Source organism: Scomber scombrus, chromosome 13 (assembly GCF_963691925.1).
Source record: "Scomber scombrus chromosome 13, fScoSco1.1, whole genome shotgun sequence".
Classification (NCBI taxonomy): Eukaryota; Metazoa; Chordata; class Actinopteri; order Scombriformes; family Scombridae; genus Scomber; species Scomber scombrus.
In genome coordinates this window covers 8153859-8167353 of record NC_084982.1, presented here as the reverse complement: position 1 = coordinate 8167353, position 13495 = coordinate 8153859, and the positions used below count along the sequence as shown (strand labels likewise).

Sequence of the window (13495 nt, the reverse complement as noted above, 5' to 3'; positions counted from 1 at the left end):
TTGTGTGAGATAGGAGAGAGTCTCCCCAGAGATGGCATTAGTTCCAGTGGCTGTCCACGGTGACTGATTATTGTTTTTGATTGTTCAGGCAAAATGTTCTCAGAGACAAAAGATCATTGTTTCCAGCTCTCTCGGGAGACGCGGGGCTGTTTATCAGTCCATCAATAAAATGTTCTCCAGACACTGTTTGTCCTGCAGTGTTTTTTTCCGACGCCCACCTGTTCATTAAGAAATTCACAACAGTGCAGAGGGTGTGCACGTCTTTTATCAAACTGTTAAGACTAACACGTAATAGAAACTAAGCTCTACTGACCAAACCTAACCAGATCTGCCATGTATATACTGAGTATCACTACCTCATTTTCACATTTTCTCAAGCTGCAGGCTGTTGCATAAGCTCAATGTAAGATAAGTTAGTTACAACACTGACTAATAAAATGTATTACAATTTACACCTTTCCCTGAGCAGGTGTAAGTCATTACTTAATCACTGTTACCATGGCGGCTTAGCGACACAGAGGAGACTAATGGTAGAGGTAATCTCCCGGGAGAAAACTGTGTCTTCCCCTTTTGGATGGAAGAGACTTTTGCTGATTTTGCTCCAGTTTATGAGCGTACAGATAGTGCACATCCTCATTTTAGTTAACACTTACAGTGACAGACTGATAAGTATAATGAAGTCATGTTAAACAGACACGCAGATTGTACCATATGTTAGTTAGCATGCTAGTTCACACGTGACAGCATCTGTTGCTGGGCTACTGTCGTTCTCTTCAGCTCTCTTTTTTAATTATAGGCAACATTTGTGGCATCTGAATGAGTTTCATCTGACTGTTGTCTTCCTGTGGTCCAGTTTTATTTGATTGTGTACATGCATATATGTAATTTATAATATAAAGACAGAAAAACCGAAAAACTGAACCTTTAAGAAGACAAAAGCAGATACAGGCAATAAGATGGGAGTCATTTTGTCAGTGGTTAGTCAAATATCCAAATGTTTAGTATTTCCATACTAAACAAAAGTCAGCATAAATACTGATACTGTATGTGCGAAAGTCAGAAAAGTCAAACTCACACAAATCTTTTAAAAATAAATTTTTTTTGCAAGTTTGATGCACATGTTCCGCTTTCAGGCTGCAGATTTAACGCCTCACATGTCTTCCTCTAAAATAAGCCGCGCTGGGCATCAGTATGCAGCCTGACATGATCTTACAATAAATAAATACATCAGTGTTTCCTTTGCTGTAAAATATGAGTACCTCTATCTACTTGCAATGCAACATTAAACTGATGTTCAGGTTGAATGATGATTCGATCAAATAGTTAGAAATAAAGTATTTTACTTCAAGTCATTCAGTTGGATAATTTCTCCAAGAGCAGCAAGGAGAGGATAAGTGACACTAATGGCGCTTTTCCACTATACAGTTCTACCACGACTCGACTTGGCTCGACTCAGGTTTTTTTGTGTTTCCACTAGGGATAGTACCTGGTACCTGGTACTTTTTTAGTACCTACTCTGCTGAGGTTCCAAGCGAGCTGAGCCGATACTAAATGTGATGTCAACAGACTGCCGGCCACTGATTGGTCAGAAGAGTTGTCGGTGGAAGCGCCATGAGCCGTCCCACACAAGAATCAAACCCGGCATTTTTAAATACCGGCAACAGTGGTACAGTCATTTGGCAATTTTCTTGGTTTGTGTGTGACAAAAAGCCACATACAGCAGCAAGTACACCACTGCCTCCATGTCCTCCACTGTTTATGTGTTTTTTCGCGTATAAAACAAAGTCACGGCAGTTTCGCGGAGCCGTGCTATGACGACCCCGCCCACGTTGAGTAGGTACTTTTTTGTAATGGAAAAGGTCGTTCCTGGTACCGAGCCGAGTCGAGGCCGAGTAGTGCTAGAACTGTATAATGGAAAAGTGCCATTAGAGAAACTGATAACACTTTGTCAATGAACCTCCCCCCACAGAAATCACATGTGTCATAACTGGAGTGTGTGTTTCCTCAGATGATGACAGAGGATAGCAAAATAAGTACATAGGCGTTTCCTTGTAAGAACTGGCATTCAAGTATTCAGCAGGGAAAAAGAGTCTCCTCTCCATTGTACCTATTCATATGTAGAATGTGGCATTTGTTATGCAGCCAGGCCAGATAAAGCCAAGGAAGAGAGACACACAGAAAGACAAATCCAGTGCAGAGGCTCAAACTCCTTTAGATGATGATCAGGGATCAGAAAGTACAAAAGTCTATGTGGTGTATTATACATGCACAGTAAGATAGAAGAAGTAGTCTTTGCTATTGGTGGTTCTCTGATCAGTAAGGTTACACTCTGAAACAACCACGAAAGAGCTGTGATGACTTTACCGTACAATAGACATCTAAACACAAGCTTCTAAAATTGTGACAATGTAAATAAGAGGACCGCATCTACATTTAAACATAGTGTAGAGAGGTGCTGCATCTCACGCCAATTCAACCATCAAGGCATGAAAGCTGAGGTTAGTTCAAAGTTTCAGTCATGTTTCATGCACCAGCACCGGGTTATATTGCAGGAGGCAAACTATAACATTCACAGAAGGAAAGCCGTTTCTTGTCTTCAGAGCGTCTGACAGGAGATCCCCTCAACTTAGCACACCTGTAGATAAAAGCAATAACTTACTATCGTTCTAAGATATCGGCCTGCACCGGCATGACTTTGTATTCACTTATGTTTGCATCAAAAGTTTTGCCGTGTTTATGAATTATTCTGATTACTCAGGATCTGTGCTCTGCGGATCAAACCTTCAGCATCACTTCAACTTCACGAAAAAAAAAAAAAAAAAAAAAGCACTAACACTCACAGAAAAGACAATTCACCTTCAGACTGTGCACTGGTGCTAGCTTTCAGCTCTCACACTTACGCATTCAGAAGTGAGCCAGATAAACCATTTCTATCAGTTTGCAGGGTGGCTTCATGCACACACTGTCTGTAGCAGTGAGAGGGCCGAAGCCAAACACACCGGTCCACAGAAATAGACACGCACATAAAGCTACGCTGGTGGAGGTCTGCTGTGGCATGTGGAGGAAGATAAATACTGAGACATTGCAGTGATTTATGGACATCGGAATTAAAATGAATTCAGTGACTTTCATGCATGGGAAGAGGCGGCACACTCAAGCTGATCCATATTCAACAAGGACAGCTTTGTTGTTAATGTGCTGCATGTGTAGGTAGCGTGTGTGTGTGTGTGTGTGTGTGTGTGTGCTTCCCCTGTATAAGGGCAGAAATCCAGGGCAGTACATCTGATAAGCCACAGACAGGAGCTCAGAGTCACTGTTAAATGGTGATAATACAAGTGAACGCCACCCTGGGCCAATGTCAAAGCTGCATTTGTACTTCACTGATCCAACAGGCACCTTTCATAAATATCAATGTTCTGCTCATCATATGCAGCACCATTCAAGTGTCCAAACAGTGTGTCCAAACTCTCTACTCCTTTATTTTGGTTATGTTATCATTATCTGGGGTTACACTTTCATAGAGAATGGTATGATAAGTGCAGCTTTGTTTAAGAGCTGCAACAAACTATTAGTCTGCTAGTTATTTTCCCAATTATTAATTATTCATCTGGTCTATGAATGGCAGAAAATAGTGAAAATGCGAAGGTGACGTCTTCAAATAGCTTATTTTATGTGACGACAAGCTAAAATAAAACAATATTGAGTGTACTGTCACGTCAGACAAAGAAAATGAGCAAATCCTCAAAACTGAGAAGTTACAACCAGATATAGTTTGGTATTTTTGCTGGGAAAAAAAAAGAATAGAAAACGATCAAAGTATATGATGATTGTCTGTTGACTCACTAAGTCAAATTATGCTCTGGCCTTGTGGGTTTTTTTTAAACCATAAAAAGGAAACCAACTGAGAGCTTCAGTACTGCAGTTAAAGAACTAAGGGTTCACAGCTTCACTCTCAGTTCCAGTAAATGCTCCGCTTCTTATTGACACGTGAGAGATATCAGTGTACAGTGCACACATCTTCTCATGCACTCAAATGAAAAAATGCATCCAAACTTTGGACTGGTGCTGAATGTCTAGCTGAAATGATTCACTGCACTTCTCTGTTGCTGGGGGGTTAGGGTTAGGGTTAGGTGGGGTGGGCAACAATGTAAAATGTACTTGGAAGTGTGGGTTTTTTTTTTCATTTTGAGGGTGTCTCTACTGTGCGAAATGTTCTTGGTTGGCCACATGTTAACATACTAATGCAGACACACACACATACAATACTAAACATGGAGAGGAAACAACACATCGAAAGATCAGTTGCGGGTAGCGCCATCCAGTGTCACCCCCTGCGCTATATGTCACATTATTAACCAACACGCTGATAGCAAGTGTGCTATATCGAACGTGCTGCTTATGAGGGGAAAGAGCTGGTTGACATATCAAGACTGCTGCTGTGACTCTGTAGCAGAGAGGCACGCAAAGAGAAAAACTTGAGTCAGCGCATGTAGATATGACACCTAACATCACATAGGTGGTGATTCATTTCAAGAGGAAATAGGAGAAAGCAAGAATAAATGGAATATCACTTCCAATATGCAGAAAAGATGCATGCACACACACACACACACACACACACACACACACACACACACACACACACACACACACACACACACACACACACACACACACACACACACACACACACACACACACACACACACACACACACACACACACACACACACACACACACACACACACACACACACACACACACACACACACACACACACACACACACACACACACACACACACACACACACACACACAAACTACCAACTGTATCGGGTCATACTCCTTTGAACTTATAGGCTGTCTATCATTCACAGTCAGACAATGAACCTAAACCTAAGCAAGTCAGTAGAGATCCAGTATGGGAGAGCAGCAGACTGAAGACAGACAGACAGGACTGTATAGAGGCTGCAGTTACTAATACCTCAGGACAATGCTGAAGAGACTGATAGTAATCCACAAGCTGGCACCTGACTACAGCCATATAATAGATCTTATGGGTCTCTCAGAAAAAGGCAGTAAAACACATTTTAAAGGAGGCATTGCATTTGAGCTCTACTAATATCACATAAAAATCATTAAACTGGGAGGGCTGTCGAGGGAAGCGTGTTACACGCTGCTTGTTTGTGAGTGCGGAGAGGGGCGGACGGAGGAGGCGAGAGATGCTACTTTGAATGCAAAGCATTATCTGAGGCGGAGCTTCTTTTTTTTCTACTCATTGCAAAATTTGGTTGAAACTGACTGTGACAAAGTTACATGCGAACCTACACCATGTGCAATCATCAATGCTTTGACCTTTTCTCCACATTTCTGTGCATCATCAAATATCTACAGACAAACTCCAGTAACAGGGTATAGCAGTAAAACTGTATAAGGCATTGCATGTTAATCCAGCAGTGGAAATAAGTGCAAATCCCTTTTTTTCACCATCTACCACATAGCGGGCTGCTACTTCCATTCAACACAATGAAAGTTATTAGTTGTCTAACTTTGTGTGACTGAAACCCGATTTAAGTCTTTTATATTCGCTGGTGAGTTCAGCTGAGACCAGGGTCACTCTCGAGAGGCTTGTCTGCTGATTTGTAACTGATCAGCGACATTATGCATTAAAATGACACAATGATGTTTTTTTCCCTCACTTTTTTTTCTTCCAGCATTGACACCAGAAAAGTATTTCAACCAACGTAATGTCAGAGCAAGCCCAACTACAAACACTACGTGTGAACTGAATAGTTTTGGATCCTACACAAAGTGCAGTAGGACAGAGAAATGAAAGAGTAATTCAAACGGCTCATTTCAAAACTGATTTTCTAGGAAATGTGACAAATGTTTAATGTCAAAAGGCATGTTGGAATCTATTTTAATCTATTTTAAGAGGCAGAGATCATTTTCAGATGCAAAACACCTGCTGCAACTTTAATCTCTTATTCATGTCTGCACTGTCGGGTCAGTTCTGCATGTGCCAGCTGTTGGCACCTATAAGGAAAGAAAAACAAACCTGCACATGTAGACATGACCAGGGCGTGACTTAAAAGCAGGCAGAGTAAAAGCTGCTACAAGTTTAACACTTGCACCACAGCAGGCATTGAGTGCCATGTTCAGATATTTTATTTTTCACCCTTGGACCACCTGCTAGCTACTAATTCTAACATAAATAATGGCATACAAATGAATCAGTATCATGTCACATTAACCTTCAGTACATATTAAATAATCAAATAAAAACACAATTCAGCATGTGGCTGTTAACCTCCCAAAAAACTTACTAGAAGAGTCCATGCATTCATTGACAAGCTCTTGTGTGCACTCGGTGTGGCTGTGGCTCAGGAAGTGGAGCGGAGGAGCTGGTTGACACCTTGCATTGCAACCTGCCATCAGCATATGACTGTGTGTGATTGTGTGTGTGAAAGGGTGAATGTGGCTTGTACTGTAAAAGATCTTTGAGTGTCAGGTGGCTAGAAAAGTGCTACAGAGTTCCCCTTTTACTCTGACGTTAATGTGGTATCAGCTTCCTTTTCTCCTTAAATTTTGCAGGACAAAGGAAACATGAAGGAAATCTATTCCCAGTGCTAGACAATACATACTCTAGAAAATGTGTGTTTTTGCAGGTTTAAAAAGCATAAAATCTAAAAAAAAAAAAACAAGTATTTGTAACACAACTGCCTGCATGTGGTGCTAGTGTAGACTGTCAGCTGGTGTCAGGTTTCTTCCCTGTTGTTGGAGGACATGTGCAAACTGTTGTTGTTACTTGTTCTTGACTGGAAGGGATACAGATTGAACTGGGTCTGCAGCTCCACAATCAGATGATATTGGCCGTCCTTGGTTTTGTGTGTTGTGCATTGACTTCACTGCCCTTGTTGATAATCACTTCCTTGTGAGCAAACATTATAACTGAAGTTCCCAAACTCCATTATGTGTATCTGTACTGGCTTCTATCAACCTTGCAGCTGAAGGAATAAACTTAGCCAAAAGTCACAAATACCTTGACGTCTCGATGGATGACATTGTTGTCGTGGCAATAGCGTAGCGCCTCCAGGATCTGCCTCATGTAGTGACTGAGGAGAAGATATCGCACAGTTACTGTTGTGTCACCATAAAATAAGCATCAAGCAACAATAAATACTATAAATTATGCATCAAGTGTTTACTTTCATGTAAGTAATTGCTGCAAGAATCAATATCAAGCATTAAAAAAAACTGGTAGAAGCTCTTAAGTGAAAAAAATCAGAAGGACCTCACCTGGCCACTGCTTCACTGTAGACAAAGCCAGCATCTGCCCTCTTCACAATCTCAAAACACAGGTCTGCTCCATCCATACTAATAAAGACGGAGACAGAGGTTGGAGGAGATGGAGAGACACAGACAGAGGATCAGTTGTGGTATAAAGGTCAGGGCAGAAATCTGGGTACGCAGGAAAGGTCGCACTTATTAAAACTTCAACGCTGTGCCTCTGTGTGATTGGTTGTGGAGGTGAAATTGGAGACAGGTCAGTGGAGGAGAAGCTGTAATTATGTCTGGGCTCTGTGGGTTGAGGTACATACAGCTGTATCACCGCAGCTGTCAAGAATGCAGCTGATATGATGCTGATGAAAATGTGCCTGTAAACCTTTTTTTATTAAGATTTAAAGCTTGTGAGGTATTCTTTATGGACAAGTTTAGGGGTTTGAAATGTTTGTGTGTACTTTTAAACAAACTTCGAGGGCAATTTTTACGACCATAATTAGCTGGAAATCGTATTTTTTGAGAACTTGGTAAGATGCACAGATGGTGAGGCCCATGTCAAGTTTGTAAGTATTTCCACAGACTCTCCACTAGAGGGCACTTATGTTGTTAACACCATATTTGAAAATAGCAGCAGGAAAGAATGATTTTTGTTATCTGTAAATATAGTAAGAAAATATAAACTTCATTCATTATAAATCCACATTAACAGGTGGTAGGTGGTGCTCTCTGAACCAACATCCATGTGGCATCAGTTACCAAAGTAAATATGTTGCACCTTCAGACTCCTTTAATTTGTCTTCAACTTATGGAAGGTAAATAGAGGTCAAAAGTACAGCAATATATTTACACACTCCTCTTCTTGAATTCATCTCTATGATCAATTACTGAATAAACTCTAGTAAATCTTTTTATAAACCCAGGAACAGTATATGTGTGTCAAACCAAATTCAATTTTCAAAACCACAAACAAACTCATTCTTTTAAGATATTTTATGAAGCAGATTTTTCAGAAGGATGTGGAAGACTTTCAGAGAAACCAGAGTAAATGTACACAGTCATGCAGCTCCACCACATTAACCGAATCTTCGGGGGGGGGGGGGGGGGGGGGGCTTTAACAATGACAGCCTCTCAGTCCTGTTAAAACACAGTGCTGGCCAGAGGTGACAGCTCGTCTTAATGCACAGAGACACGTTACACCTCTAAATCAATAAGCTGCTTGGGATGGACTTTTAAGAAATGGCCATTAGGCCCTCGCACACTGCCTCAATCCTGTTAAGCTGGTGCTTTTCCTGCACAAACACACACACACACACACACTAGTGTACTGGATGACAATCACACCCTCAAATGCTCACACACACACTTGCACTATTGTGACCCAGTCTTTTAGCTTCAGCTGATTCTGTCCCTCATAATTGGTCTGTTCCCATCCCAATTACTGAAACTTTGCTTTATTGTCAGTACGCCTCTGCACCAATTTAACAAGGCTGTTGTGCAGGAGCTGGCTGCAGCACTTCCATATTTTCTCCAGCATTTTAGCCAGTCTGATTAGCCAGGGGGGACACCTGGGGGAAAGGGAGCCATATGAAGCTGTCTGCATTTATCTTTCATGTTTACTCAGTTATCTGCTCTGCTCTCAAAGGGCCGCGCTGCTCGGAGACAGTCTCAGATCTACCTGCAGTCCCATGCGAACATCAGTGTGTGTGTGTGTGCTTGTGCATTATAAACAAGGCATGTGTGCATAAATGAGCACCAAAACCTTGAAAATCTTTTTAAAAATTGGAGCTTGCTTGCATTTCCTTGAAAGTTTTCACCCCTATGTGTGAAAAACCCAAGCACTTGCCTGTTCAGCGATAACAGAATTAAATGATAAAGGAATTAGTTCTGGGTGAGGAAGAAAGATGAAGATACAGAGTAGGCTGGGAGGAGCCCGGGGAAGGCGCAGCTTTGAGAAAAGCTTGAGGTAGCAGCAAGTGTGAAATCTTAATCTCATCTTTTTCCCCTCTTCATAATACAGTATATAGTGCTGCGCTCACCCTCTGCACACCGTCCCCCCCCCGTTCCTTTTTTTCTTACTCCACCCCCATCCTCAGCTAACAAGCTTTCTCCTATCAGCGCTGATTATATAAAACCACCGCAGGCTTCGCTTTCTCTGTCCTGCTGTTTCCGCACCCTCCCTCCTCACGCTGTCATCCTTTTCTCTTGTCTTCCTGCTTTCTTGCCTCCTGTGTGTCCCCCTTTCCCAGTACCAACCCATCCTCACGCTCTCCTGCAGATACAGCCCACTCTGCCGCACGTGTGAGGCTTCTGGTGTGTTGTGTGCTCTCTGGTGTTGAGCGGAATCCATAATGCTTTAAGGCCAGTGTCCAAAATTAACACCAGCCAAGTGGAAAATGTGGGTAGATTGTCTGTTTGGTGAGTAAATCTCATAAGGAGTCATGTTATAAAATATCTGGCGTGATTATCAGAGAAAATGACTCATGTTTGTCCCTATACAGTGTCGACACACACATTCAACAACGTTAATACACATCTTAGTGTTTTTATTCCCTCATGTGGATTTCTGATGTTCGACCCGTAACTCGGAACCAGGGGCGGAGCCAACATGGTGGCTGGGGGTGGCACCGGGCCCCCCAGAATCTGATTAGCCCTCCACCACTGTCATCATACATCCTCCATTTAGAACTTAAGAGAAACTGTAAGCACTAATATCGGGTAGGATTGAAGATCGTTCTTATATTTTTTCCCCACAACTTTCGAACACCGTAAGCCATACTGTGAAATTACTGTGATGTGGAAATAAACCGTTTTGACATCATTACTGTATCATTTATTATTATTTAGAGTCTATATCTGTAATTTTTAAATTTTTTTTTAACCATTTATTTTTTACTTGTATTCAACATAATACCTTATTATCTCAATGAAATGTACTGAAATCAATGCATATATGACTCAAAAAGACAATTCATTCTTTTGGCTTGGTAAAAATGATGTCAATCCTTCTGGAAGGCGAGTCAAAAAGTTAATTTCCGACGCTGTGCTAAGACTTACAACTCGAAAACCATGTAGAGCATCCCATCTGAGCTGTACGTCTCCAGCAACTCTACAATGTGGGGGTGCTTCAGCATGTGGCAGATACTGGCCTCTCTCTTCAAATCTGAAAAATACACAGATAGAGAGAGAGAGAGAGGAGGGGGTGAGTATATACAGAAGCAGGATGAGCAAGCAGTTCTTTACAGGGAGGAAACTGAGTGAAGACATGAAAACTCAAACTTGATCAATTATCAACATTCACGTCAAACACCAACAATTTCCCATCAATAAAAGGTAAAAAAAAAAATCCCCACAATCAAGAAATTGGATCTAACAAATATTTGACAGTTGCCAACGATCGCCTAATCAATTACTCAACTAACCATTTCCTCTATCATCTCTTCTGTCCTCCTCTGCTTTATTATTTATAAGGTCTATGATCAGATTTCACCTTTTTACTCCCCTTTCACTCTTCATGTCAAATCTGGGGGAAAAAACTTTTTTTTCCTTTCTTATTTAGCAAAAAGTCAGTGAGGCATCGCTGGACATGATGCAGAAAGAAACCTCGCCGCTGCAGCTTTCCCGCCTCTCTATACCTCGTCGTCTCAGATGACCCTGCTTACATCAGCACTCTCTGTAACTGAGCCTCCACTGTTAGAGAAGGAGCGAACGGGGAGAAGAAAAAAAAAAAGAAAAAAGGTGAGGGTCGCACTCCTGACAAACTGTGACGATGACTCATACGCGTCTCGTATGCAAATGGGCATCGAGTTTCGGCTGTCCTTTTGGTTCGAGTGATGTTTGTTTGCATCTATCCCATTATTTTGCATCCTCTTACTGTTGCCTGGAAATAAGCATCAAGCGCTTTAATTGGTTGCTAATGAAGGGGAGGGTTATTGGACGGGGGCGGGGGGGTTACTGGAGCTGAACAGAACAATGCTGGCTGGCTGTTAAGAGGAGTCGCTGGGGAGAGATGACAGACAGACTGGCCACAGTGGGGGGAAAATACACACCGCCCTGCATGAAACTAATAGCAGAGAGAAGCTACATTTCATTTTCTGCTTTTATAAGATACAACAGAAGAAAAGATGACTAGATATCATATGAAGGAGTATTGACAAGACTGATGTGCATGGTGACGAGAGAGAAAAAGCTCAGACAATCAATATTCTAACACAGTGTCTCTGATTCAAATGGAAAATTGTCTGTCATGTAAAATGGGATTGGATGGTCGGGCGATTTGGCGAAAACCGCAGCGTCCCACCGGATCACAAGGCCCTTACATTAAAGCTGATTGACAAAAAAAGTAGTGGAGACTGACTCATCGTTTATGTAACCCGTCAGGTAATAACGCCAAACATTTGCTGTTTTTCTGCCTCTCAAATATGAGAATCTGCTGCATGTCTCAGGTTCATATAATTACAAAGTGAATATCTTCCATTTGACGACTTGGGATTTGGGATGAAGGGAATTCAGCGCAGTTTGCAAGACATTTTAAGCAAAGCAAGTTTATTCATATAGTTCAATTCAATTCATTGTGTGAAAATGCTTTACCAACATTTAAGCTTGAGAAGGAACTGAAAACAAACACTTGTGGCTTGTTTTTTTTCTGATTACTTGTGAAAAAGATATTAAAAGAATAAAATGTGAACATGTATGGTACGCAACTTTAGGGGCAACATTTATACAACTTTAACATAACCCTAACTCTAACCCCAACCTAAAAACATTGACATATTAATCAGCGATGAAGATCCTTTAAACCTATACCCTCATGGAGTTGAAAATTGTAGTAGGAAAGCTTTAACAACCTCTGATAATGTCTGCTCTTCTTTTACACATCCTTCCCTCCCCTCATCTTCATCACCATTTCTACCATTTACAATCGTAAGTCTTCTCTCACTTGTCAGCCACTTATTCAATTCAAGTCTTCCTTCCTACTGAATAATTCTTTGTATATTCAAATTGGAAGCCTGAATTCGATTATTAGCATTTTTGTTTGATTAGCCAAAAGAATACATGAAAACTATCAAATACAACAGTGTGTGAAGCGACACATAACTCAGAAACTTACGGACGGACAACTGACTGTGATGTTGTTATACATCTGATCTTTGAAGAAAAAGATACCGTTTCTTTCTTCTGCAGTGTTTTGCATTTTTGGAAGAAGCACTAGTTAACATACAGTATACACATATGTACACCTTCCTATTTAAAATCCCCCCAAATGATTTATATGTCATTTTAAAGTCAATTTTAAAATATTTCTACATTGAAATCCATGTTTTTTCATCTTGAACGCAAGTTAAAAATATATTGCAAAATGTATCTAATCAAATGTGATAAACCACATCCATCAGATAAAAACTGCATTTGTGTGCTTGTTGGTCACAAGAGAGCATTATTGTAAGAAGTGTGTGTTTGACTGTAGGTGGGCAAAATCTTTTTCATTTCATCATCTCATGTCTACAGTCTAATTTATTCTTTTCCTTCCCTGCTGATCTAACAACAGGTGAGGGAGGTGTGTGTGAAAGCCAACAGTCCTCAACAGCTCCGTATCACACCCACCTTTCAGTGGTCCAATTAAACCTAAAGGATTTGATTTAATCCCTTTTGTAATTATACGCCGCACACATACACTGCTCACAACCTAAAGATGCTCCATCTTCTGTTTCACTGTGACATTAAAGACTGCATTTGACAAACAAAAAGCATTCGCCTGCAGTCTGAACATCTCAACGTGTCCTATCCAATGTGTCTTTCTTTCACCCCGCCATCCAACGTCTGAATCCTTTGATCCGTTCATTAATACTTTTCCACCGAGCGGCTCCCTGCTCCTCGTCCTCCTGGCAGATGCTGCTCTCGAAGGGGAGGTTAGGAAGGTTGAAGGCAACTGGAGAAATATATAAATGTACACACATAATGTGTCTGCTTCTGCAAACACTCATTGGCTGAGGATGATGAAGATGTATTAACTTTTAATATGCCTCTCTTCAGCTGAAATAGCCGTGCTGTGCCAAAATAAACATGCTTAATATATATATGGCGGCTAAATATTCAACATTCCCAGTGAGGTTTTGCCCTTGGCTGCTGCTGGAGGTGATTTATGGATGAGAATGCAGAATGGGAAAAAGATGGGACTATATGTGGATGTTTCTGCAAAGATATGACACACA

General features: G+C 41.1%; 1 protein-coding gene across 6 annotated transcripts in view; it reads right to left on the bottom strand.

Moving 5' to 3' along the window:
- The window catches only part of caska (calcium/calmodulin-dependent serine protein kinase a), a 126693-nt gene that overhangs the window by 62939 nt on the left and 50259 nt on the right, over positions 1 to 13495 (bottom strand). For all 6 annotated transcript variants that reach the window (XM_062431248.1, XM_062431251.1, XM_062431253.1 and 3 more), the window contains exons 3-5: positions 10341 to 10446; positions 7302 to 7379; positions 7045 to 7117 (exon numbers count right to left, since the gene is read on the bottom strand). In XM_062431248.1, the coding sequence (XP_062287232.1) occupies positions 7045 to 7117; positions 7302 to 7379; positions 10341 to 10446 (257 nt within the window). The remainder of the gene's footprint in view (positions 1 to 7044; positions 7118 to 7301; positions 7380 to 10340; positions 10447 to 13495) is intronic.